This window comes from Excalfactoria chinensis, chromosome 1 (assembly GCF_039878825.1).
Source record: "Excalfactoria chinensis isolate bCotChi1 chromosome 1, bCotChi1.hap2, whole genome shotgun sequence".
In the NCBI taxonomy this organism is placed as follows: Eukaryota; Metazoa; Chordata; class Aves; order Galliformes; family Phasianidae; genus Excalfactoria; species Excalfactoria chinensis.
Genome location: NC_092825.1, coordinates 73,310,474 through 73,338,158, shown reverse-complemented (window position 1 = coordinate 73,338,158; position 27,685 = coordinate 73,310,474). Strand labels below are relative to the sequence as shown.

General features: G+C 40.4%; 1 protein-coding gene across 1 annotated transcript in view; it reads right to left on the bottom strand.

Annotated features, from left to right (window-relative positions):
* Positions 1-26,730, bottom strand: part of CLCN1 (chloride voltage-gated channel 1) — a 40,739-nt gene extending 14,009 nt beyond the window's left edge. Inside the window, exons 1-14 of the mRNA XM_072336401.1 lie at positions 26,685-26,730; positions 26,074-26,110; positions 24,992-25,199; positions 18,657-18,810; positions 18,081-18,212; positions 16,655-16,783; positions 16,424-16,557; positions 14,784-14,861; positions 11,253-11,331; positions 9,518-9,643; positions 7,269-7,353; positions 4,545-4,646; positions 3,408-3,492; positions 2,851-3,000 (exon numbers count right to left, since the gene is read on the bottom strand). Coding sequence (XP_072192502.1) covers positions 2,851-3,000; positions 3,408-3,492; positions 4,545-4,646; positions 7,269-7,353; positions 9,518-9,643; positions 11,253-11,331; positions 14,784-14,861; positions 16,424-16,557; positions 16,655-16,783; positions 18,081-18,212; positions 18,657-18,810; positions 24,992-25,199; positions 26,074-26,110; positions 26,685-26,730 — 1,545 coding nt within the window. The remainder of the gene's footprint in view (positions 1-2,850; positions 3,001-3,407; positions 3,493-4,544; positions 4,647-7,268; positions 7,354-9,517; positions 9,644-11,252; positions 11,332-14,783; positions 14,862-16,423; positions 16,558-16,654; positions 16,784-18,080; positions 18,213-18,656; positions 18,811-24,991; positions 25,200-26,073; positions 26,111-26,684) is intronic.
* Positions 26,731-27,685: the final 955 nt, after the last annotated feature.

The window sequence follows — 27,685 nt, the reverse complement described above, 5'->3', positions numbered from 1 at the left end:
ATAAAAGGCCACCAGGTTGGTCGAGCACGACCTCCCCTTGGTGAACCCATGCTGAGTACTCCTGATAACCTCCTTTTCTCCCAGTTGTCTGGAGATGGCATCCAGCACAAGCTGTTCCATCACCTTCCCTGGGACAGAGGTGAGGCTGACTGGCCTATAATTACCCGGGTCATCCTTCTTGCCCTTTTTGAAGACTGGGGTGACATTGGCCATCCTCCAGTCTTCAGGCACCTCCCCAGTTCTCCAAGACCTTTGAAAAATTACAGAGAGCGGCTTAGCAATAACCTCCGCCAGCTCTCTCAGCACCCGCGGGTGCACCCCATCAGGTCCCATGGATTTATGGACATTAATGTTTCCTAAGCACTCACGGACCACCTCTTCCCTGACTAAAGGGAAATCTCCCATTCCCCAGATTCTCTCATCAACCACCGGGGACTGGGATTCCTGGGGGAGAGCCCTTTCACTAAAGACAGAGGCAAAGAAGGCGTTCAGTATTTCCGCCTTCTCAGCATCCCCCGTTACCAGAACACCCCCCTCACTTAGTATGGGGCCCACATTCTCCCTAGCCTTCCTTTTGCTGTTAACGTACTTAAAAAACCCTTTTTTATTATCCTTTATCTCCTTAGCTAGATTCAGCTCCAGGTGGGCTTTAGCCTTCCTGGTCACATCTCGGCAGTCCCTGACTACATTCTTATATTGTTCCCAAGTGGCCAGACCCTTTTTCCACATATCGTGTACTTTCTTCTTTCTGCGGAGCTTGCACATGAGTTCCTTACTCATCCACGCAGGTCTCCTGGCACCTTTTCCTGACTTCTTAGTTACAGGGATGCAGGAATGCTTCCTCCGCTCAGGATCTCGAACTCCACCATCTCATGGTCGCTACAACCCAAGTTACCCCCGACTTTTACTTCCTTAACGAGTCCTTCCTTGTTGGTGAGAAGCCACCAAACTGCATATTGGAATATCGACACCTAAACTTTATCTTGCCAAACCCAGACTGAATGCAGATGGGAATTAGGAGTATAACGCATTGGAGAATAAGGCCAAGTTTTCTTCTAGAGTCAAAGCTGAAGTTACTTTTTAGTGTGTGTATCCCAACTGTGAATGTATCAAAAATGAACTACTAGGAGCAGTTACATAGTGATTTGAGAAAACTCTAAACCAGTCACCTCCAACCCAGTGCCCGTGGCCCACACATGGCCTGTGGTTACCCCTTGTCCTGTGCCATCATGGCAGTGGCTCTCCCCTTCTACACAGCCTGGCCCAGCTCCAGATGTGCACCTGCTGCTCAGCAACAACCAAACATTGGCATTTGATTGTGACTGTCTGGGCTAAAACTAGGACATGGAGAGGGTGAAATGCAGTGCCAACTAAATCTATGGAAAATAATTTAGTACATTTGATACACTGGTTGTACAGTCCTGTGAACAGCAAAAAATAGGCAGCCTTGCGTTTCATTCTGATACTGGAATTTGAGAATAGTTTTCAAGGTTGCTGGGAAAAAAAACACTTTTTTTTTTTTTTTAAATATATTTTTGACTCAGTTTTCAGTTGATGCACATTATTCATTACCTGAAAATTTTCAAGTGGAATATATAGAGTTGCAATCAGATATTCAACTTGAAAATTTGGTCATGTCTCTCTACTAGACCTGTCTCTCACTTCACAGTCACGTCTTGTTTGTGTCATCACTTTCTGGGAGTACATACAGTTGTGAACAACTCTTCAAGGATGAAGTACAGGAGGAGGAAAATTTCATGAAAATCTTTGATAAACGCCTTGAGAACTCAGTAAGAACTGCAAATAGTTCCATCAAAGTAAACTGATGTATTAGTTTCACAAAACAAAGGTTAAATAACCCACTAGTTTCATGGTTTTACTACTCTCTCCTTTCTACATTGTAAGTAAGAACAAAATACATTTTGTTAGTTACAAACATTAACTATATTACATATTTTGTGTGCAGCCCAAGACTACTCCTCTTCACTCAGTGCAGCCCAGGCAAGCCAAAAAGGTTGGACACTCATTCACCAAGCCAGTGGGACAAGGCCAGTGAATTCAGTTTTTGAGAATACAAGTCTTAAAGGAGAACAGATGGGTCTCAAAAAAGATGCATTGTGTAGTCCATGCCTTCTTTTATTCAGTGAGACCCTAACTGCTTGCTACACTGTAATCAGAATTACTACAGAACAACAAACTTCAGACACTTGTCAGAAATTTGATAAAATGTTTTATGTTAGATGGAATGAGCTGTGCCAATCATTAATGCCTATTTTTGGTATATTGAAATGTTCAATTTATGTTTCAAGGTGGCTTCAGCTCTTCTTGTTCTTAAAAAAAAAAAATCAGCATTTCTGCTATTTTTACACTCTTTGCCTCCCAGAAACCTGCATTTTGAACATCACCATGTCTACTTCTTCCAGATATAAAGTAGACAGCATCAGACTTTGTTTAGGCCAAATATAAACTATGTGAGAGCTTTATACTCAACTACTTATTTTCTCAGACCTTGAGAAACTTGTTCTGATGTAGTCTTGACTACCAGCCACTAAACGGAAGCTCCTGAAAGTCATTCAGCAGGATGCATAAGGAAGATTAACTATAGAACACTGAAGGAGTAAATGGATTAAGGCCAGGAAATTATTCCCTAATAAAATTGCTAGTCTTGTATTCAATATAGGCAAAAATTACATCAAAAGATATAAGACCCATTTCAGTAGTAGTGTTTTATTCAATACCTAGCAACTTCTCATGGATAGATAAATTTTTAATAATTTAATTAATAATAAAATAAGGATCAGGAGAACTCACTCTGACTGGAAAAGGGTTACAGTGAGCTGAGCTTCGTACCTTCATGAGGAAGAAAAGTAGAATGATGATGAAGACGCTGACTTTGGGGTGGATCCAGGCAGCAGATTTCCCTAGGATTTGAGGATCTCCTGTGTATTTTGCCCAGGTGTAGTTATCAAAGAGAGAGCTGATGGCTTCCCGTGGCATCAACTATAGAGCAAAAAAACAACAAAACAAAACAAACAAACAACAAACAGGGATTAGGCATTAATTTAGACAGATTAAATATTCTACCACTGCTCTAAGGAAGTTGGGGAGAACTGTACTTAATTCATGACTATGAGACTTGATTCACATTCTGATCTTCAGGAAGAGACATTATCTGAACTGGTGAAAGGACAATTACTTTTACACATCTTCCTAAATTACTTGCTTAGTAGCTTTTTCAAGTCTTATATGAAGGGGGTATCAGAGATCACGTTTTACAGTACAGTCCTTCAGATCAAACTCCTCCCAAATCTTTCTTCTTTCCAAGATGTAAGGTTACTGGGGAACAGGAGAAGGGGAGATTGCTCTACAGAATTAGAAATAATTCAAAATGCACATCCCACTCTCACCTCTCCTGCCATGAACTGCCCAAACCCTGGGGGGAAGGTCACAGATGCTATAAAGAAGGTTATGAACCCGGGGTATATGAGGAAGCTGAAAAGAAAGAAGAGTCTGTTAAAATGTAACCTTATATTCTTGTACCAATATCACTTCAGGACTATAAATGCTATTTCTGTGAAAGCTCTCTGCTGCATCTGCATCATAGGGAGTTCAGCAGGCAGTAAAGCCATCTTTTCAATTAGAATTAACTTAGTGGGGGGAGGGGAGGGAGGGATGTACAAAATGAAGTCTTGACTACACAGAAGCGATGTACATTTACAACCGTGTGGTGACCCACTGTCAAAAGCCAGACTCTCCTCCAGTTTTCACGATTATTTTCATCTTTTGCTTCACCCTCCATGCAATTTTATCCTGTCCTAGGGTGATTCTCCTCTCTGCTACACATTTCTGCATGCATCCCTAGTTGCATTAATACTTAGGGGAAAATACTGCCTTAAGTTCCATTGAATTCCTGTCTACAACATTTTTTTGGGGGTCAGTAAAATCTTTATTGCTAAGTCTTACTTTATTTTGTATTTCCCTTCCATTCTGCAATTAAAACCTTTGGATTACTATCAGTTTGAGCTTTTGGTTCTTGAATATATAGCAATTTCAATACTGTAGTACATTCTTTATGTATTTGTCTCCATTTTGATTAAAAATATATATATTTAAGATGTTAAAAATGCAGTTATATTTCAGTTGCTTTCTGTTTCTTAAAATATAAGTGATTTCATTTGTTTCTTTTATAGATTCTAAAAAAGAACCCACTGCCTTTCCAGAAGCATGATCGATTATTTTCTGGTTAAGAATATTTCCTTTCCAATCAATATTTTCCTTTCTCCTCTTAATTAATATTATAGAATTCCTTCTAAATCAAGATGCCACTTGAAACTACTGGGGCCAGTCTAGATGAAAATCCATCTCAGAACATACTATATTGATATTTGCAGATATCTTTCTCTGATATAAATTCAGTTTCCCCCATTTTTACAACTTTGTAACTGAAATAGTTCTACTAGCTTCTAGAAAGTATTTGTTACTATGGATTATCAGTAGGGTATCAAAACCGAGTTGCTAAGGAGAAAATATTCAAAGACACTCACTATTTGGTGAGAAACTGGCTTAGAGCTGTAAGACGCCGGATGCACAGGACCACTTGGCGATTGAGATAAACAAAAAATGCTCCAAGGAATCCTGAACATATCCTAAAATAGTGGAAATGAAATAAAATCATACCAAACCACTGAAAACATACAATCCACCAACCGAAACCCAAGCATTTTTTCATCTACGGTTATTATGTCTTTTAACTTAGCAACATGTGGCAACTTGACCAAAAATATTGAATCCTTGATGAAAAGGGAGAGATGGTTTTGGACCTCTTTGTCACACACTGCCATTTTACTCTTAAATTTTCTCTTGCTTATAGATGAAAATTTCATGTCAGGATGTGATGTCTAACTCCACAATGCAGTATGGTTGCACCTTATTTCTAGCTGATCCCCTCCTTCTCTTTTCTGTGCCCTGACCTACAAAGGCTTCCAAAGATGCCTTGCGCAGATACACACATGCACAGGCACACATGCAGTGTATCAGTGAAGAAATGAACCATGACTGCGGACAATACAGATACAGTGTGATAATAGCTTTATCTCATCTACCGTTGGTTGAATATAGAGTTTGCAATTAGTTCCACTCAGAATTGAAGCACAGATAACTGATTAAAGCTTGTGTTTCTCTGGCAGTCTCTAATTTTAACTCTTCAAATATTTGGGTGATGGGAGCAGTATCAGGTTCTACAAAAATAAGGCTGGCAGATCTCAGTGTGGTCTGAAGAAGAGCAATTTGTCGAAAATAAGTATTGCCAGAACTTAGACATCAGGTTAGAACAGGAAATAGTAAAAAGTAAGGGAGTTTAAGCCAGCAAAATTATATACCTATATAAAATATTAAATGTACCAAACTTGGTGGGACAGTGTCCAAAGATGTGACACCTACATAATCCAGAGCAAAATGGCAGATAAGTGCACCTACCAGAGAAGTCAGATCCCCAGCCCTCTTGAAAGACAAGAAACCTAAGCCAGTATGTCTTAAGAGCATGCATACCAACACATGTAGTCTGGACAACAGGAGGAAGTGGTGCTCTGTCTGTTCTCCAATCTGAGAACTACGATGTTATGGGAATCACAGAAACTTGGTGGGAAAAATCATATGACTGGGAGACCACAATGCATGCATACAGTCTCTTTTGCAAATACAGGAAAGAAAGGATAGGAAGTGGAGTTGCACTTCATGTGAAAGAAATGTGAGCGTATGTAGGTAAGCTATGGAGACCACGAAAGTGCTAATGAATGCCTTTAAATCACGAGTAGAGGGATTGTCACCAAGGTTGATCTTACATTAGGTATCTGTTTCTGACCTCCCAGACAGGATTACAGGATCAAAATGGTTTGGGTTGGAAGAGACTTTAAAGATCATCTAGGTCCAAACCTCGTGTCATAGGCAGGGACTCCTTTCACTAGATTAGGTTGCTCAGGGCCCCATCCATCCTGGTGCTGAACACTTCCAGGGATGAGGCTTCTTTGGACAACCTGTTTCAGTATGTCATCACCCTTAAAATAAACAATTCCTTCCTTATATATAATCTAAATCTATTCTCTTTTAAATTAAAGCCATTATTAGCCTTTGTTCTGTCAGTACATTTCTTAATAAAAAGTCCTCCTTCAACCTTCTTGTAGGCTTCCTTTAGGTACTGAGCAGACACTTCAATCTTCTCAGTCTTAGCCTTCTCTTCTCAAGACTGAAGAACTCCAGCTTTCAATCTCACTTCACAGGATGTGTTCCAGTCTTCTGATCTCCTTTGTGGCCCTCCTCTTAGTCCAACTGGTCCTTGTTTTTCTTATGCTGGAAGCCCCAAAGATGAAAGTGGTACTCCAGGAAGGATTTCATGAAAGTGGAGCAAAGGTGCAGAATCGCCAGCCTTGCCTTGCTGATCATGCTTCCTTTGATGCAGCCTAGGATATACTATAGTTGCCCTTCTGGGCTGCAGCCACATATTGTCATCTCATGTTTAGTTTTTCATCAACATTCCAAAGTCCTCCTCAGGGTAGAATGTGGTAGATAAGAATTTGTCTAGATGGTCACATTGTGGTTAATGGCCGGATGTCCAGATGAAGGTAACTGACAAGTGGTATTCCTAAGGGATTGACACTAGGACCATCACTACTTAAGATCTTCATCAGCAACATGGATAGTGGGATTAAGTACATGCTCAGCATGTTTGCCAACAGCACCAAGCTATGTGTTATGATCAACACGTTGGAAGGAGGACATGTCATCTAGAGGGGCACTGACTCAACATGAGATGGCAATATGTGACTGCAGCCCAGAAAGGTAACTACATCCTGGGCCTACTTAAAGCCTATTCTGATGACAGTATGATCCCTCCCAATTACATTATCCTATGCCTGTTGTTCAGTAGCCCTGTCTGTCAGTGGCTCACAGGGCTTTCAGTAACCTTCTACATGCCCTTTCCTTCCTAACTTAAAGCCCTCCTTATAAAGAGAGCCATCATACTGACAAAAAGGTCTCTATCTTTCTTAGAAAGGAGCATACCATCTCTCCCAAGCAGATGCTAATCTTCTAATAGGGTCACATGGTCATTAAACTTTACCCATTGTGTTGCATGGGCACCACTGCTGAAGGAAGAATCCCAGCACTCAATCAAAATGTCTAAAAGTGATGTTATTCTGTTTTGCAAAAGAATTACCAATGGAACTTACTTGATATCTTTTGTAGAGCAAGAAGCCAAGTTCCTGGTAACTTACCCTATTATAGCAAATGCTGGCAGCTCTTGCAGATCAAAGGGGAAATCCATGCGAAAGTTAGTTCTGAATAGCGCTGTGATGGTAACTGAAGAAGAAAGAGGCAGAAAAGGAAAGGGAATAATGAGGTAAGAAGTTAAATGCCAGAGAAGCTGGAAGCAGAGACAGGGGAACTAGTTATATGTGTGCCACTGTATGGTTTCACATGATGTATATTACAGATAAGCAGATTGCTTTAAGTAATCTCAATTTTTAAACACTTGCAAACCTAGCACTCTTGATGATACATGTTTGTTTTCAGAGTACATACATATATTTTCACCTACAATCCCAGATTTGCACATGCTTTTCTTTTTTTATTCTTCTACCCTCCGTTGTTTATTTAGAGATATTGTCCAGTATTATGCTGCATTATTGCAATGCTTTCCATGCAATCCATGCCATCGCCACATCTGCTTGGAACTCTGGTAGTTTTATCTCAAGGTTTTTCTGCAGTAAGATGGCAAATGCTTGTCTAAGCATAAGAGTTACCTCACGGGCTCTGTATGAATGTGTAATAGTTCAGATGTTCCACATAAACATTAAAGGTAGATACGAATAGTGCGCACTAAGGAAAGCAGCTCCATCCACTTTCAAGTACCTCACAAGAAGGCATTGTTACTGAGTGATAATATAACCCACATAGGAAACTAGTGCCAAGACATTATTTTACCTACTAAATGCACAACTGCTGAGAGCAGACAAGACTAGAGGCTGTGAAGATATCAGAGAGAGGTCTGAGATAAACTGCTGCACGAACAATGACTGAAAAGACTCCTAACTGTTGTAACAGGACAAAATAAGAAAGAAAAGGCAGAAGAGGTAAGTTACAGCAGGCATGATGAAAGACCGTAAAATAATGAATTACTGGTCTAAACAGAAGTTTATAATTCTCTGATAAGGGATTCTGGCAGCAAAAACAGAGCAAATTCAGAATCATGAACAAAAAAACCCACATTTTTCATAGAGAATTGGGTCGCAGAACATTTTAGTCCAGACAGTCACTGAAGCAGAATGTAGAGAGCCATTCATATTGGTATTAAAGATGCCTAGATGATTCTGAAGAAGGGCAAGTTAGATAAGATGTTTCAGGATTAAGCTAATTTCAAATGATTTGAGAGATCAGCAGGGGCCTACAGCAGATGAAGTGAAGGACTGGAGATTATCTCCTGTCATTTGCCCTCTTCTATTTTCCTCTGGAAAGAAAGAGAGGTAAATGTTTTTGTGACTGGTTGAATAACCCATAATATGAAGCAGTGTTGTGCAGGCAAATATGTAGTTCCTTTTTACATTCAGAGTATAAAGTATCATCACTTTCTATATTCAAAAAGAATATTCTAGGCAAATAATGTCATAGCACAGTAAAATCCAACTCTGTGATATCGAGGGAGTAAATTACCGTGATTTTAAAACGGGAAGAGCCCACATGGAGCTCAGATCAATAAAATAAATACAAGTGTAAGAATGAAGGATAAAGGCATTACAAGCAAGAAGTTTACATATGAATGGTAACTTTCTATATCAACTGGAACCTCAATCCAGTAGTATTTGAATTGATTTCTTGAACACACTTTATCTGTGCTATTTCTGTCTGCACACATGTTGCCCTCACTCCTTTCAGTTGAAACAGTTGTTTGTTTGTTTGCTTTGTTTTTTTTTTTTTTGTTGTTTTTTTTTTTTTTGTTTCCAATCAGAGCTACAGTTGAAGATAGCACAGGTTGAACTTTTAGTCCTCGGGACCTTAAGTCAGACCCCACCAGTTCTGCAGCCTTTTAATCGTTTTATCACCTCAGTTTTCTAGATTACTGCTTATTCTCTGTGCATCTAATCAAGAGATGACCAAACCAGACTGTGGTGTTTCCAGTGAACTGCATGCACTGCAATATGTATTACCCAGTTTGTGGTGGGATGTGTTTATAATTGCAGTCTTGACATTATGCTGACTGAAGGCAAAAATCCCACCTCGGGACCCTTCTTACTTGATTGGTTCTCATATACAGACTTTTTTCAGTCATATTCTGAGCACACTGGGATAAGTAGCATTACACATTTAGTAATATGAGATGCTTCCCCTTCTCTTTCCTTCTCTAGTGTTAGATGTCCACTGTCACGGCGGAAGCTTCAAACATCCTAAAAGCTGGGGGCTTTGAGAAAGATAAAAAATTAAAAACAACAACATTTGTACAAAGACAGTAGGAAAGATTTTATCTTACTTGCATCCTTGTTCCAAACAGCAAGGACTCGGAAAATGAAGGCACTAAAGGTAGCTGCAAAGAAACCTCTCCAATAATTACGCACAGCAAAGTAAGTGGAAGTGACTTCAATGCTGAAAAGGACCCCTAGAAAGAGTCAGAAAAGCAGTGAAGTTAAAATCAGAAGTGCAGTGATGGACGGACAAGAAATACTTCTAGACAGTTCCTCTGTAGCAGTGGTCTCAAAACTTCTTTGATTGTGTACCCCTATTGGTAAAACACTTTTGACTGCACACATTTGTTTATAAATCGTATATGTGCAATACTGTACTAGTATGCTGGGTACTTTATCAAGCATACACTAAGATAAAAACTAAAAACAAAAAGATGATAACACAAGGAGCATTTTAAGAGTCATCTATTTTATTAACTGTACAAAGAACTGCTGCTCTCACTAAAAACATTATTATTAATAATTGTTCTTATTTTTGGAAACCATGTTTTAATGCTTAGTTACACAACTTACAGTTGTAAGTTCAGTTTATATCCATACTTAGTTTTAATGGCTATCATCAGAGTTGAAACAGAGCCCTCACAAAGACTGAAATGGGAGAGGCGTAACTTTGGCTGCACTTACTAAATTAAAAAAAAATCAAAATATATATTTTAAAAATATGATATTGTTCTATCTTTTAACAAATGCATTCCAAAGCCACTGAAAATTATCCTTTGGAAGGTTTTGCCATGAGACAACCTCTGCGTGATACAAAATATTTTCATGGTCATTTACCACCTCATTGCAAACTATTGTAAACATTCTACTATCTCAAGATCTCGTTTTTATGAAATTCACCACATCAGTGTTATCCTGTTGCACTTTGTGCACTTCTGGCTCTCCCTTTTTTTGCTGCAATATCTTGCTTCTGAGCCATGCAGCCAATGATTTTCACGTACTCATGCTGGCTCTGCTGTAAACACACACCGGTATCCTCTTCCAGTGCACCATCAGTGGTTACAATTGTACTGCTTTTCAATAAAACACTGCTTTTATGAAAGAAGTCATTTACTGTTGGGAATATATCTTCTCTGTTAGGTCTTTCCTTCACACATTTCAATACCGAAACAGAATCTAGCAAACACCAGAAGACATGGTAGAAACATCGGCACTTTTATCCATTCAGCTGGGTAGGCTGAAATACTTTGCAATACTCTGAAAGCAGGTGAATGAGTGAGGGATAAGTGAGGGCATTACTGTCAACTGTCTGTGTGATGTGATGTGACAACCAACCTTCATCCAGGGCACCTCACAAAATGCACGTGACATGTGGCCATCTGACATATGGACCAAGTGAAGCCACCAGCATGTACACTGTCAGCATGTACACTGAATACTGGTAAACCTTATTTTATTTATTTATTTATTTATTTATTTTTAAATATAGAAAATAAATATAAGTAGATATTCCAGCATTTTCTTCCCACAATGTAGTAGATTGTTTTGCAGACCTCCTGACCCTCAGTTTGGAAACAACTGTTCAGAGAAGCTATCACCTCTTGCCCTTCAGAAAGATGACACATGTAAAAGAAGGGCTGTTGTTTAGAGGAGTTTGGGAGACTGGTGACACTAAAAGCAAACTTCTTCATTTAAAGTATATGACAGATCAAATATAGGGTGCAGGAAATGGGGAAATGAGAAGTGGACTAGGCAGGAGATGATTTAGGTACCTGAGAAAAAGGAAACAGAACAGCCACTTGCCTCCAAGTGGTGTCCCAAAGCAGCAGCCAACACCCACAGCACAACCCACAGTCAGGACATCCGTGTAATAGTATGGCTGCTACTGGTAGAAGAGACAGAGAGAGACAAACAGGAAGAAAGAAAAAAAGCAATGAGTGAGTGACAGAATTAGCAGGTATGGCCACATACTGTCACCCAGCTCTGTCACTAATCTCACATCATCTACATTCTGGATGGCTGCAAAATATTCAACGACAGATTCTATGTGGTACAAGACAGGAATATACTTGGAGTCACATACTCAAGACATGAAGAGAAGGCAGTGTCTCATCTTTCATTGAAACACACACATTTCTGACACTTCAAAAAGAATGTTTCATGAGAGATTTGAGCATGCGTGTGTGTTTCACTCTCTCTTTTACTTTGGTAGGGAAGTTCAGGTTGCACATGTGACAGAGTTTCAAAAGAGAAATACCCTCTGAGTTTACATGCACAGGGCACAAGTACATTCAGAACAGGGTATGGACAGTGGCTGGAGAGTGAGTGGGTAACAGATCACCTACTAAAGGATTGTGCTCTCCTGGTTAAATCACTAAAATTGTAAGCTTATAATCAATCACTGAAACAGTTTTGGAGAACATGGGGAGACAAGAGGGTCTTCTTCCACTCCCTCTAAAACATGGAAGTTCAGCTGAAGGCCCTGACACACCTGAGAATGATGACAAACCTTAAGAAGCAAATGGGTTTTGTTTCAAGTTAACTAAATTCTAGGTAGTGTCTAATATAAAGAACAACACAGTTAAATATAAATACCTGTGTATTTGGTACTTTCTGCTATTATGCATTCCTGAAGCAGCCTGTTATGACTCCCACAAGAGCTGAGTTTTGAGAAAGACCACTCCTTGAGTGGTCAAGGAGAATTTTAAGGGCAAAGGCAATGAATCCCTACTTACCTGAGAAAGTATTTGAGCCTCAACAAAGAGGTTTGTCAAGGCTATGGCTGCATAGCCCAACAAAAAAGAGACATAGATTATTCTCTGACCAACAAGAGTCTTTCTACATTTACAGATTTGCCTTAGGTCACCTTTGAGCCCTATTAATACCTCTATGGCCTTACACATAATCATGTCCAGAATGGGAATGGGCTTCAGTTCATTGTCTAGGACAGTGTGAGAGTTGTGTTATAGCCCATCAGAACAGTGACTAACAGCTTGTAATGATGGGTACATATTACATGGCCTGCAGTATAGCAAGAGGTAAGTAGAGCTGTTTGAAAGTGCAAAAAGCCTGATGAAACAGTGAAGAACAGTAAAAGATGTCAAGATTCAGGCATGACATGGTATTACTCATACCGCCCACAGAGAACAGTCCATGGCATATGGCATCCCCCAGAGTGTGTGAGTGTGCCAATGCTGTGTAACTTAGGAGTAGCCAGAGAGAATAAAACAAGCAGACAAACAAAGAATACCAGAGCGCACTCAGAAAAAGCAGAGCTGGGCATCTTTTTCTTATAAAAGGCCAAACCGGTTTTCCAACCCCATTTTGAGGGTTTCTAACTAAATACACAGGATGATGTTTACCCGCAACAACCTCAAAAAACTATAGTTGCAAATTATACCCTGGACTTAGGTCCAGGAAATGGAATTCTGCAATATGGTGTGATTTTGTAAGAGGAAATCAACTAGGGCTGTAAAAATTATGATAACTTTCAATTCATTCTTATACTACAGTGCTGTCACAGACTCACAGCAAATTTTAGCCTGGAAGCTATCCCTCTGCCAGCTGCCTGCTCAGAGTTGCACTACCTCCAAGGTTCAAGCAGGGTGCTCAGGATCTTGTCCAAGTGAGTCCTGAACATTTCTAAGGGTGGGGATTCTCCAGGTCCTCTGAGCATCCATACAATTACTGAACCACACTTGGGAGCGGGGAACAACTTCCTTACACAAAATTACAATTTCCCTTGTCACAAGTTGTGTCCTTGCCTCTTCCACTGTGCCCCTCTCAAAAGAGCCTGCCTTTATCTCCTCCAAAATCCTCTAGGTGGCTGATGACACCAGCTACACATCTCCTGTTAGCTTTTTCTCCTTTATGCTGTCCTCAGCCTCTCCCCATATGACATTATTCCAGCCTCCCAACCATCTTCTTGGCCCTGCAACATCTCTTTTACATGGGAAATGCAAAATTTTACATACTGGTATTTCTGTTCTCCAGTCCAATGCTGATGGCATTTATGTTAATTTTTCATTATTATTATTATTATTATTATTATTATTATTATTATTATTATTATTATTATTATTATTACTATTATTTTACTTCTGTTCCCTATTGCATATTTATCGATTTGCTGAACAAACCTTAGGAGTCCCAGAGTGAGAGAACAATGATGATTTTCATGGTAGGAAGAGACTGAGCAAGATATGTTATTAGAAAAGTTAAAGTTGTCACTTTAGAAGTTTGCACTCAAAAGCTGTCACTTTTCCTTTGGCCTTTCCAAGATCATCCTCTCCCTTACTTTCAATGCCATTAGCTATGTGATTAAAGAAAGAACCTAAAGAAAGATCCTAAAGAAGCGAAGAGACATCTCTGGAGAACCTGCTTGAGAACAGGAGATCTCACAGCAAGAGGTGGAGTTTTACATTAAAAGTCACAGACAGGAAGTCACTTGCCTCCAAGGAGAGCCCCGAAGCAACATCCAACTCCAACTGAGCAAGCCACCATCAGGAGGTCGAGCTGCCTGTGCACATTCTGGAACAGAGAGGGCAGCCAGAGAAAGGCATGCTGTGGTTAGAGGGAGCAAAGCCAAAGGGTTAGGATCCAGAACAATGAAACAAAGCAACAGCCAACAGCAGATTCAGCCACTGCTATTACAAATAACAGGCTCTACATGCTTTAGTGCAGCTTTTAGTACACTCAGTTGGCCTACAGTAGCAAGATTTGATCCTTATGCACATACAGGATCAAGTTAAACTGCACCTCCTATTGTTGTATTACAAAGCCAATTACTGTTAGGAGTTTGTAAAGCAGCTCCTACACATAGCTATAGATGTAGTTAATAGTGGATGTGGGTTTTTTTTTTTCCCAAACATGATTTGTCAATACATCAATCAGCCGGCAGAGGCCGTTTTGCAACAGCAAAAGCCCAGAGGCAGTGTCAGTGGCTATAATTAGTAATGCTCTACACATCCTACCTTAAAGACAAATGGATCTTTATCCACAGCTATTTAAGGCTTTTGTTTGTTTGTTTGTTATTTTTTTTTCCCCACAGATACTGATCACAGTGCAAAGGAATTGGCACTGTGAGACAGAAACTTGTGAAATGCATGTCCTCAACCAGCATCTGCCTCATGGGGTAGGTAACACACAATCGATTCTGCACAGTTATTTAGTTGTATATCTGGCGTACTACAATTTTCTTTGGATGCTATCTTTCTGCTTTAGAGCAGCATAGTGAACTTCAATCTATATGTTCCCTCTGTGTGTAGAGGCCTATCAGTGTGTCTTAAGAGTTCAGCCCATGTAAGAACTGAATGCCAGAGAAATGTGCCTTACCTCGTATACACCACAGAAAATTGACATAAACTTGCTGAGTACTGCTGCACAGATACTGGCAATATGCACAAAAGGGCCCTGCAAGAGAAAAGGAAGAGTCAAATTAGAAAACGCTGTTTTTTGCTTTTTTTTCTACAAAGGCAACTCCAAAACTAATTCCTTGGTGTGACAGTAGTGGTTGAACCTTCTGGTTGGGTGGGGAGGAACCTAATGAGGTTCAGCAAGGGCAAGTGCAGAGTTCTACACCTATGGAGAAATAACTGCATGCATCAGTATAGGTTAGGGTCTGACCTGCTGGAGAGGAGCTCTGCAAGGGAGGACATAGGTGTCCTGGCAAACAACGGGTTGTACATGAGCCAGCAGTGTGCTCTTTTGGCCAAGAAGGCCTGGGGTGTATTAAGAGCATGGCCAGCAGTTTGAGGGAGGTGATCCTCTCTGTTTACTCTGCCCTGGTGAGGTCACATCTGGAATTGTGTCCAGTTCTGGGCTCCACAGTTTGAAAAGGTCAGGGAACTTTGTTAGACAGAGTCCAGTGGAGGGCCACAAAGATTATTAGGGGCCTGGAGCATCTCCCTTATGATGAAAGGCTGAGACCTAGGACTGTTCAACCTGGAGAAGACTGAGAAAAGTCTTATCAACACTTATCAATATCTAATGAGTGTGAGTAGACTGGATATGGCCAGGAACCTTTTAGCTGTGCTCAGTAACAGAATAAGGGCCACTGGGCACAAACTGGAACACAGGAAGTTCCATATGAACATAAGGAAAAGCATGTTTACTTTGAGAGTTACAGAGCACTGGAACAAGCTGCCCATGGATGCTGTGGTGCCTTCCTCTCTAGAGATTTTCAAAACTCATCTGGATAGTTCTCTGTGCAACCTACTGTAGGTAACCCGCTTCAGCAAGGGGCTGGACAAGACAATCTCCAAAAGTCCCTTACAACTCCTATGATTCTGTGCTTCTTTGATTCCCACCAATATTCTATTAAATTTTGTTGACAAAATTTTAAAAATTAAAAAATTAAGAAGTTTTGTAGACAGAGGGGCAATCTGACAAAATGGCATCTGACATAGAAGTGCATACGAAGCCAAAGTGTGGAACTGAATTCCTCCATGTGGAAAAAATGGCACCCACTGACATTCATTGATGCTTACTGAACGTCAATAGAGACCAAGCATGGGATGTAAGCACAGTGAAACTGTGGATGGTGCATTTCAGCAAGGGTGACAGTGACATGCAAGACAAGCCACATTCTGGACGTCCATGCAGATTTATAAAAGTGTAGCATGCAGGCTCTTGTTCATTGCTGGTGAAAATGCACAGCTAATGTTGATGAATATGTTGAAAAAATAGCATTTTGTAGCTGAGAATTTGGTCTGTCAAATAGTGTTATTGTGCTCTTTGTAGCTGTTTTTGTTTTTATGGAAATAAATAGGAGGCATTACTTTCAGAGCTACCTATGTATATGAAGCTTTTCAAAGAAGAAGGAAATGGATAGTGGAAGATAATCGCTGCTGGGAAAAAACAGAGCTTTAACAAGAGGAATGGTGTTAAGGAAAAGGAAACATTTAAAGACTCTTGCATAGACAATTCCTTCCTAGACACTGACTCCTACTGCAGATGAACATAGCAATATTTACCTCTTTTCCTACAGGCATGCCACTTCCAAGCCCAGCTGTGAGGCCCACAACTTTGGCCACAAATGCTCGGAGAGTGAGATATTCCTTGAGGACCACTCCCCTCATAATTGTCTTGAGTTCTGGGATCCCAGACCCTGAAAACAACAGAGCAGAGGATATAGAAAAGACAAAGGCTAGAGGAAAAAAAAAGAGACAGACAGAAACAGATCTTGCCATGCCTTCTACCCTCACCAACAGCCTGTGGAGAGACGAGGTGGCAGAAGATGGCTGCAAACAGTATGAGAACAAGTGGGTATGTTACCCACACCAGATACTGCAAAGGAATATTCGGGTGCAGCTCTCTGTACATCCACTTGTAGGCTGTAAACAAACAAAAAAGTTGTCAGTAACCATAGATGCTCCAATCAGTTTGGTAAACTTTAAAGAATCACAAACAGAAGCCCTCACCTACTAAACTTGCCCATACTAAATCTCCCTCAGAAATGCTATCTAAAAGACCTAATTTTCTAATAGGGTAAAGCCTTGTTACATTTGAACTACAAGACCTCAAATAACATATGCATTCTGTAGGAATGGATACAAGCGATTCTCTGCTATTAGACATTATTAAAACCTGTGCCATAGTGTGGCATTGGAAGAGCTGTATTACTTTCACTTACAAGAGTGAATTTTTGTGCAGGATCTTTTCATTTAGCAGCTGGAGGGTGTTATATGGGCCCTGAAGGACAGCAAAGTTAGTGTCCTTTCCTCCATTTCAATCACATGAAAAACTTCCTTCAGAAAATCTACCTCAGAAGCCCTGCTTATGATTCGCCTTCTAGAGCAGCAGCATGAAGGGAGTGGTGCCAGCTGTTACAACATGTGCCTCGTGCATGCAAACTCAGAGGGTGTTTCTTTTTTGAGACTCTGGCACACGTGCAAGCTGAGATTCCTTGCCAAAATAAAAGAGATGGAGGAAAATATACACATGCGTGCTCCATGCTTCTTAGGATTTTGCATAAAGCATTTCTTCTGAAGTGCAATTAACATCAAGTTGGCAATGCTGCATGGATGTGTGTGCATGGGGATGGGAGGCAAGGCCGCTGAAAGATTTTGTAATGTTTAAAGCTGGAAAAGGGTATGGGAACCAGAGGAATGCTGTAGAGAATTTACATAAGCCAGTGATGGTGAGATCACTGTTAAAAAAAAAAAAGCTTAAGTAAAGCACTATGGTTCCATGTAGCAGAAAACACCAGAGCAGTGTATAAATAAAATTTGAGAAGAACAATAATGAGGATAAAGGCAGAGAAAACACTATTAAGAGGACATCACAGAGCCCTTTCCTCTCCCTACCCACCATATGCTCAACAGACCTAGGGAGGATGGCAAACTGTATAATAGGAAGGGCCAAAGTCACACAACGTTCCCTTATGCACAAGCAAGGGAAGGATAGAAAGCGAGTGAAAATAATTGTTTATCTTTGAATGCTCCCTACCCACTTAGAAATATTTCCCTATCACTCCTTTAGAGAAACTTTTCGCAGTTAACCTCTCTACGGTGTTGCAAGTATTTCAGCCTTCCTGAGGTATTGATGATTTTAAAGGAGGAGGAATATTGGTCACTGGGCTTTATAAAATTTTTGTATCATCTGCTTTTGTAACACATGAATGAGACTCACCCTGCAGGCTCTTTGCGCTGGCATAATCCATTCCCCAGCTCACCAATGCCATGACCAGACCCAAAAGAACCAAGAAAATCCAGTCCTCTCCAAGCTTCCTGGTAACATATTTCTGGATGCGTCTAGCACAGTCTGTGGAGAAAAGAGAGAACCAGAAAAATGGAGGCAGCATAGATGAAATCTGTGATTCTGTGTTGAGAACTGACCACCAAAAGAATGTATTTGAAAGAATTATGGGCTTAGTGTAAAAGGCCTGATACCCATCCTTTCCTTGCAGTCTTCCAAAATTCTTTGAAGTTTCAAAATAGAATAAATAAAGGGACAAGATAATTTAACCTCTTGTGCACTAGCAGCAAATACATTTTCACTCCTGTCACAGAGATCTGTTGTGGGAAAATAAAAAGTAATAATTTGGGGGCAGTTATTCCTACAGCTAGCATGCAAACACCTTTTAAAACCAAGGTGACTCCTCCTTCCTTCTCTACTTCTTCCCTGTCAAAGTCTCTTTGCCTTTTTGTCTTGCTTAAATTCCATCTCTCTGGCTGTTCTACTCAATATCTGGTCACAATTTCCTACCTTGGCATTTGGAATAACGTTCTTCTTTTATCTCTACTTGACTCTCACGTTTCAGGGGTCTTTCGCTGTTCTTTTGGGCCTGTTTTGTATTCAGTAGTTTTGCTGCGTCCTTTTCAGCAAAGTCAGTTATCTGGTCTGTGTATTGTCCATAAAGCTAGAGGAGCAGAAAGCAAGAGAGAGCAAAACAAAGATGTAAGGCAAATGTTCCTTCACAAGTAGCATTAAAATGAAAAGGCATATTTACTAACAGTCAGAGGTGTAGACTCAAATGTATTCAAGCAAGGAGACAGAGACACAGAAAGACTCGGACAGAGGCAATTCATTATTTTTTTCTTTTTCCTCCCTGGTTCCCTCTTCCCAATCTCTCTAAAATTTTTGCATCTTCGTTTGGTGGTACAAGCTATGATAACAGAATGTTTGCTAACTGCTTTCTAAGATCCTCAGAACAAGGAGGCTCAGGTCTGAAGGAGAAAGATTGGGCAGACTTTTTGGAAGTACAAAAGAAGGTCAAAACTGTTCACATGAGACTGCCAGTCTTAGGGCTGTCTTCAGCAGCACTGCAAAACAACTCTTAAAATTTAGAGAGGTATCACACTACTAAATAGGTTGCAGGAATGCTCTGCATCTGTTCACTCTGCTGCCAAGGAATGTTTAACAGGGTATGCAGCCACTGGTGGTGTCTTCTGTGGAAAAGAAGAAGCATCAGCTCACAAATAGCAGAAGATACCACATAGAACCTCCCGTTATCTACTCAAATCATTCTATAAAATCCCAATATATCTCTAACTCATCTGATTATTTCTTTTTATTACCTAACCTAGCCCTTGTCATCAGATACTAATCCTGAAAACATTTGATATTATGCAATTCACAAGCAGCTACATGAGCTTGCCAACAATGTTTCTCACAAGGATCAGTGATAAAACTGTCAGTTGTGCCAGCTTGTCAAGGAGAAGAGATATCAAGGAAGCTGGAAGGATCCTGACTGTGTCCATCAGGTTCTCCCAGAAGTAGCTACTCTCCCTTATTTTTTCATAGTATATATGGGGAAGATGTGAATTTGAGAAGCTGTGAACAGATCTCTTCCCTTCACTTGTCATTCTACGTACAAACTATGACTAACATCGGTTTCCTCCTTGATGCAGAGCCTGTGATCTTGGCAATTCCCACCTGCTAGAACCTGCTTCCTCCCAGTACAACACCTACTTCTCTAAGATACTTTAAGTGGCAAGAAGTCAGCAAGAAGTCAGACAGTTCAGCTGGAGAATGAAAAGACATTTGAGATATGAAGCTCTACCAGGAGACAGTTCTACCTTTTCTCTTTTCTAAGTGACACAGGAGATGTTGCTCCCATGCCCTTGGAATGTCCATTAATTGAAATATCATCAGTAGAATGGCAAGCAGATAACTTATTTGGAAGACAATTTCAAATCAGATAGATTTGGAGACTCACATAAGTTTGATGACTAGAAGGCACCTCTGGGGGGTTTCTCTTCCAGTCCTTAGCTCACAGTATGCTAACTCCAAGGCCAGTCAGGACACCCAGAGCATTGTATGGGCAAGTCCTAGTCATCTCCAAGGGCCGAAATTTCCCAGCTTCCCTGAACAACCATTTCAGTGTCAAACCAAGTTATATTTCTAGTTGCCAAACAGGACTGAAAGTCCTAAGTAGTTTATTTGCCCGTATTCCTAAGACACTTGAGCTATGTGCAACACCTCCCTTTAAAATCCCTATTATATTTTCACAGAACACGCGTGTAGTCTTTTGAATCATCCTGTTCTTATGACGGCTTGCCTTCCATCCAATCACTGTGCTGGAAAATTATATTTTATTTAATTACTAACCCAATTATTATCACCACAGTCTAGCCAAATTAATTGATACATACTCTTAGCAGTGAAGAGTGGCCATGCTCTGATCTCCATAATATAGGCAGGACGGTGAAACATCAAGATGAAGGACCTGCCAGACTTCATATAAGCTATCACATAAAATCCAATACCAAATAGCAGTTAAATCCCTGTTTCTCTCATTGTATCTATTTCAGGCAGCAGTGCCAAGCACCAACAGATTTTATGCATCTTCACACCACTTCAGCTAATTTTTCATTGCCATGAAATGCTCATGAGGGATTGTCTTATACCAAATGGAGCTTAATCCAAATTGTGAACTACCTTGCCAAGTATCTTGTTCAAATTAGAGTCCTCCATCTATTCAGATGGAACAGTTCACAGTTTGTATCTGGCTGGAAAATTACAAACTCAGGATGTGAAAGAAAAAGAGTTGGTCTCAGAACATAAAGATGAAAGTTTTTTCTTGGAGGACAAATTGGTTTCAACTCACTTAAAGAATGCTTGATACACATGCTTTGTTACTCTGGGACTCTGGCACTGCTTCAGATTGTAGTCAACAATTGTAGGACAGAGAAAGATTAAAAAAAATCAGTGGATGACCTCATAGAATAATTACATTAGGCAAGAAACATTTTTTTCCATTAGAATGCAGGTAAAACTAAAACCAAAATACTGTAGTGCTTACACTGCTGTATTCCTCTGATCCTTCCTCTTTCTGAGCACCACAAAAGCTGGAGAGATTTTTAAAATATATCAATTATCACTTGGAGAGCTGAGACAGAGAAGGTACTATTATGTCCAGGTTGGCTAAATTCTGTATGAGAACATGGTAACAGTGCAAAAACCACCAAAGATATAAATACTGCTAAGGATGCTGTGTGTGGGAGTGGGAGGAACATCACTGTTTAATGGAGAAAAGTTCTCAAGAAAGTTCTCACAACCTTGCAACTTTTCTGATAGCTATTCTGATGCTGAGCACCTACTAAAATCTTCACTCCCTTATCAGTCCATACTTATTATTATATTATCCATTCCATTATTTTCCATTATATTATTTCCCATTCCACTCAGATTCAGCAATGTATTCTCCACAACAAACTCCCTTCCTGCACCACTAGCACGCACCACTGCTCCTGGCCATTGAGTCTGCTATGGGCCCTGCAGACTGCTCTCGCTCCTGCCTTGGAGACACGATGCTGTTCCTGAAATGACCTTCTGTAGTACAAAGTCTAGTCTCAACTGCTTATGCACAGAACTCATGAGACACATGTGATGGACAGGGGTCAGCTACAAAATAATAGCTGTCCCCAAAGAAGTAAAGGCAAAGGGGAGATCTAAATGCAGAACTCTTTACCTGAAGGGAGTGAGGGCTGGAGAGAAAACAGAGCCAGACTTCCCAAAAAGGCACAGTGAAGGACAGGAGGAAAAAGGCAAAACTTGCAACAAAAGTATGTTTGAATGTGTAGAAAGAAAACCTGAGGGTGATTCAGCATAAGAATAGGTGCCCAGACAGGCTGGGAATCTTCATACTTGGGGATATTCAGTACTTCCTTAGATAAACCCTGTGAACAGGCACTGGGCTAAAGAACTCCAGAGGCCCCCTCAAGTATTTTTATGAGTCTGTTACTCTGCAATACTGCATTGCCCAATTAACCATTACACTTCCTTACTGTGGCACCCGTCTGTGTACTGCTGTTGGAGCTCTCTGCCATGAATACCCTTTCTACCTCACAAATACCATATCATATAAATACTCCATCAGTCTGAGCTGCTTGAGGAGAGGCTCCTCTTTTTCGTGCAGGAAGATAAAATCGCAGAAAACTGCAATGCAGAAGAACATAAATTTTATAAATCTATCTTCTAATGCATATCTACTCGTAAATATTTGGGCTGTGTGAGAAATATGATCACCTGAGCTTTTCTTTCCTAGTGTTTCCATGAACTGCTGACATTACTGAACTTAAGTGGGGAGCAAAAATCTCTTCAAGACATCATTCTAAATGGTAGATAAAATCTCTAGTCTCGAAGTCTCAGGCTTACAAGAGAGACAGGGACTGACTTTTTACACTGTCTGACAGCAATAGGACCAGTGGGAATGGCTTTAAATTAAAAGATGGGACATTTGGATTAGATGCTAGGCAGAAAATTTTTTACTTAGAGGGTGGTAAGATCCTGGAACAGAATTCACAGAGAAATTGTGGAACACTCCATTCTTCCATTCAAGGCCAGATCAAGCCCTGGGCAGCCTGATCAGGTGGGTGGCAACCCCACTTGTGACATGGGGTTGGAACTAGATGATCTTTAAGGTCCTCTCCAACCTAAGCCATTCTATGATTCTATGATATTGCTATCTCAATTCCCACAAATAAAGTACATGCTATTGTCTATTTTCATTACATTATCTATTATCTAACATATGTACTATGTATTATTAGAAAATCTCAGGCTGAAGATCATTTTCACTGTTTTTTGCCCTGTAAACCCAGTCAAATCACACATTCTGTCTGAAATAGCTTACATATAAAATAGAAAGGAACAGCTAGCAAAAGCAATTGGCACAACAGAATAAAAACGTCTCTCTATCATCTATTTTTTTCACGTCATGACGGTGAGGATTCTGTGTGGAAACGGATGAAAGCATGTGTGCAGGAGGTTGTTTATCACGCTAACAGCATACAAGTGCATGCCTTTACAAGATGTGTGTGACAGTATGAATGTTTATAATTTATCTGCATGTTAATTAATGGCTATCAAAATACACATGCACAGCAAGACTGGTTTTAACAACAATATGCCTTCATACTATATATGTAACTGTGTGATTGTTTACATAATGGTATTTCTAGGGCATATTTTCAGTAGATCTATAAATATGACTGTTTTCAAGACTGAATTGTGTTCACAAATGCATTCTTGCTTGGGGATGTTACTGCCTGAAGACTTGTACGGGAGTGCATCTGATGTCCTGCTTGACTGTGCTGGATTTTGGCTACATTCATTGACTGGCATGTCTGTGGGGATGAAAACAAAGACACCCCAGGGCCAGGTAGCAAGAGATAGGTTTTTCCTGTCTCACTGTGTCAACTATGCCACCTTCCAAGAGGGATTTTAGTCTGTGCAGTGGATACATGTAAACTGGTATATTTTTGTGTATTCCAGCTGACTAATGGTTTATGTAACACAATGTGTATTTCCATAACCCACCTCAGCCCTCCAGCACTAGGCACTGCTCCACTTGCATCCTATGAGAGGGCCAGGTCACATCTCAAATGTGAAATCTCAGCGTAACTCCCTTAAAAGTATAAATAAAGCGTTAACACTGTCCAGACACTTCCCAGTTCTGGCTGTTGCTTCTGAATCAGTCAAGGAGCGGTTCTGGGACAGTTTAGTAGAGAAATAATTTGTAAACTCTCAGATGTTTTATACAGTTTCAAAAGAGAAATATCTGAGTATGGCCATGGGACTGGCTTCCTAGTCTTTTGCAACGTGGCAGATACAATCCTCACTGGGATGTTTATCTACTAGAAGAGATCATCTTGGTGGCAAATGTGGCTTTTCCTACCCCAGAATCATGCAATTGTTAGGGAGATTAATGCATCTCTTCCCCTATTCCTCCATACTGACACAAGAATTTGTGTGAGGGGACTTTAGAAATCTCCACTCATATCTTCCCTGTATGGATTTCACATTCACACATTCTCTCTCCCTCCCGTCACTAGGCCAAATTCTACATCGCTCTAAACCCTTCTATGTCAGCTCAGTCTGAGCAGACTGGCAGGAAATATGACACCAAGACGGCTGTAAAAACTCTTTGCAGAAGGGTGTCCCCAAAGGCAGAGGAGATACAGAGAATAACAGAAGAAGAGATCATAACTAGAGTACATCTTCGTACTAGATATTTTTCTGAGGCGATGTCTGTATGAACCAGAGTGCGAGTCAGGTCAAGCTTATGGGGTTAGAAAATTCCTTGCAGCTCTCAGAAGAGCTACTGAAACCATCAGCATGCATATACAAGCATGGACTTACTCTCCTTGTTTGGGGAAAAGCCAGAACAGAGCTCTGCATGACTGTCCATTCAGCTGTGCAGACAGATATCCATCTAGTCTCATTACTGTTCTATCCATTTTTATTTCCTCTTCTGCTGTACCTAAAATCACTATGCAGCTGAAGGCAGATGCAATTTCTCTTTGCATTTATGAATACATTAATGGTTTCATTGATTTTCACATCCAAGCTTAACCATGTTAATGCTGTGGTCATAATAGATGGAAATATTCAATGACTTGAAATCCTGATAGCATTCTAAGCAAGACTGTGAAACTCAGTGCCTTACTTGGAAGTCAACAAGGAAAAGGGAGAGTTGGTAGAATTGGGTATAGACAGGGAGGTGAGCTCTACAGCACCATCCTAGGAGCCCCAAGAGCATATGTGACCCCACTAAGACCTATGCTGCCATAAACATCCCAGTTGTCCAGCCCTACCTGTGGGTGACTGAGGGAGTTCTCCGGGTAGTGCAGGTCGTCCCCTGTCCCCCCGGCCTCGCGTCCCGCCTCCAAGGGTATCCCATAACGGGTGCATTTCTCAAAGCAGATATAGTCGTATTGTGGTGTGCCCCCCCACAAAGCTGACTTCAATCTGGATTCCTGCGTCATACTCTTTGAGCTTTCCATGTCTTCATTCTTGCTCACGCTTAGTGGTAATGGAGCTGCTACTCTGGTCCTTTCCTAGAACCACCTCATGGTCTGGCCTAGAAAATGGCCTCTGCACTTTCTTATGTTCTTTCCTTCCTTCCTTCCTCCTCTTCTCTCTCTCATTAGACCACTCTAAGTTCTTCCATTCCTGCACTCCCTTTCTCTCTGCCCCTCCTACTCCTTGTGTCTCTCTCACTTTCTCCTCTTCCTGCCCAAAGGCAGGGTTCAACTATATTTATAGCAACCTTCCTCTGTCACATGATTCCCGAGTGCCAGGTCTGATCTCAGCAAAAGGCATTAACTCTGCCAAGGATTGAATATCAGGTGTGGGCAAAAGGGGAACTCCTGAAGGAGAAGGAAGGGGGACAGGGAGGAGGAGAAAAGAAGGCTTTAAGAAAGAGGGAGCTAGAAATACAGACATAATATGTAGACAGGAGGAAGCAGGAGTGATTATCCAAGAGATCTCATCCTTCATCCTTTTGCTAAGTCCACAGTCCACAAGAGAAAATGCAAGTGCTGAGGAGGAACTCCAGCATCCATGTAAACTCCTAAGCATTACAGCATAGTCGCAGTCTTTCCATATGCCGTTACACTGAAGACTTTCACTTTTGGAGGATGTTAATAAATTGCTCTGAGTATTCAACTATGAGTATATGCATAAATTTATTCTTCTTGATGCTCACTTCCAACAGGCTCATATTCAACACCTTCTCCTCACCACACCAACACTTGTTTCTCAGCCAGGCAAAAAAACCCAAACCAAACAAAACCAACCTCAGCCAACACTAGTGGGTACCAGTCAGCACCAGAAATGGGAGGTATGTTCTAACAGTGTGATCTTATAGACAATTCCCAGTACTGCCAGTAATTACTGGTCACTGTCCTTCTTGTAATCATGTCTTCTGATGGCTATTGTACAACAAAGAGAAATGAGTTTAAAATCCTAGAAACTGCTTGCGAGGAAAGAAGAAATCATATTCATGAAATATGATAACTAAAGAGTTGCTATTAACTGCTTCTTCCTCGTCTTTTACACCATCACCTCTTCAGAATAACAGCTTTCCAGCTTTTTCTATCTTACAGTAAGATCTGTGAGCAGGATGTGAGAGAAGGCAAGACAGAACACTCATCTCATTGGCCCAAAAGAGTAGCCTCAGTGTGCATAGTGTCTACACAGGATTTTATTTGCAGACCTGCATAAAACATTTTTCCTGGAGACCTATTTTGCTTTTTCTCATTCTGTATGGTCCTCCAAAGTACAGTGCAAGGAAAGTCTCCAAGAGGATGATATGCCATTTCCACCATAAACCACTCTTCTACCTCTTACATCGTTCCAGCTAACAATGTTTATATATATATCCAATATCAATAATATCCCTATGGATACTGTTAGCCAGTACAGCCTGTATCTGATGGCATTTTAGGAAAGCTCTGAATACTTACAAAAGCAAAATCACTTCTAGCTCTGAATGTACAGACTCACCTGTTATATTCTTGCTAGCTTTAAATTTATCGCCATTCAGTAGCATTTCCCCGAGGAAGACTGTAGGAAAGATTTGTAATGAACCATCTTCAATAAGAGTTTCTAGGTAACAGTGTCTAGGATACAGAAAGTAGCATTTGGATACTCTCATAGATTTCCATCATAATGACATAAAGTATTACTCACCTACTGAGATCATTTTGGAAGAAAAATGTAGCTTATATGGACACTAAGGCTTATTAAAAATACTGCTTAGTTTGGTGTACGTAATACAGAAATGTGTATAGAATATGGATGGATGCCTTATATAAAAAACCTAAGTACCAAGCACCCAAAGCCCCAGTAATCATCAAAACTGCAATAGAGCACTAGATCTTCAGTTACTGTCACGTTTGCTAAAGGATAATATTCAGCATGTCCACTGGAGTAAACTAAAGGGAGCCTCTACTGAAATAATCACTCTTCTAGCTTTTGTTTTTCAAAAGGCACAAGTATAGCTTGTCAGAAATGATGGGGAGTAGAAATGAGATAAATGAAGAATGCCCTACTGTCAGCTACTCAAATGTGGAATTTCCATGGAAAATCGCTACATAATTATAGTCTAAAATTAAACAATCCTACCTTGAAATTTATTTTCTAAGAACAGTTCATCTCAAACTCTAAATAGACATGAAACCTGGGTCACTGCATCAGTAGAACCAAGAAGGATCCCAAGGCCAACATTCACCAAATGACTCTAGATGTTAGTGAGACAAGAAACCTTAACTGTCCTCATGAGGAAGACAATCCACAAAAGCTCTGCATCCTTACTTGCACTGCACATATTGCAGTGTAACACACCTCATCCAGTGTACCTAATGTTTACATCTATTCAGATGAAACTAAGTGATTACTATACACATGGTAGCACATGTGTACACTCTAATATGTGCAGCTAAGAACATAACATTTACCTAATTCCCACTTACCAATTTTTCCACCCCTGATCTCTGTACCTAGAT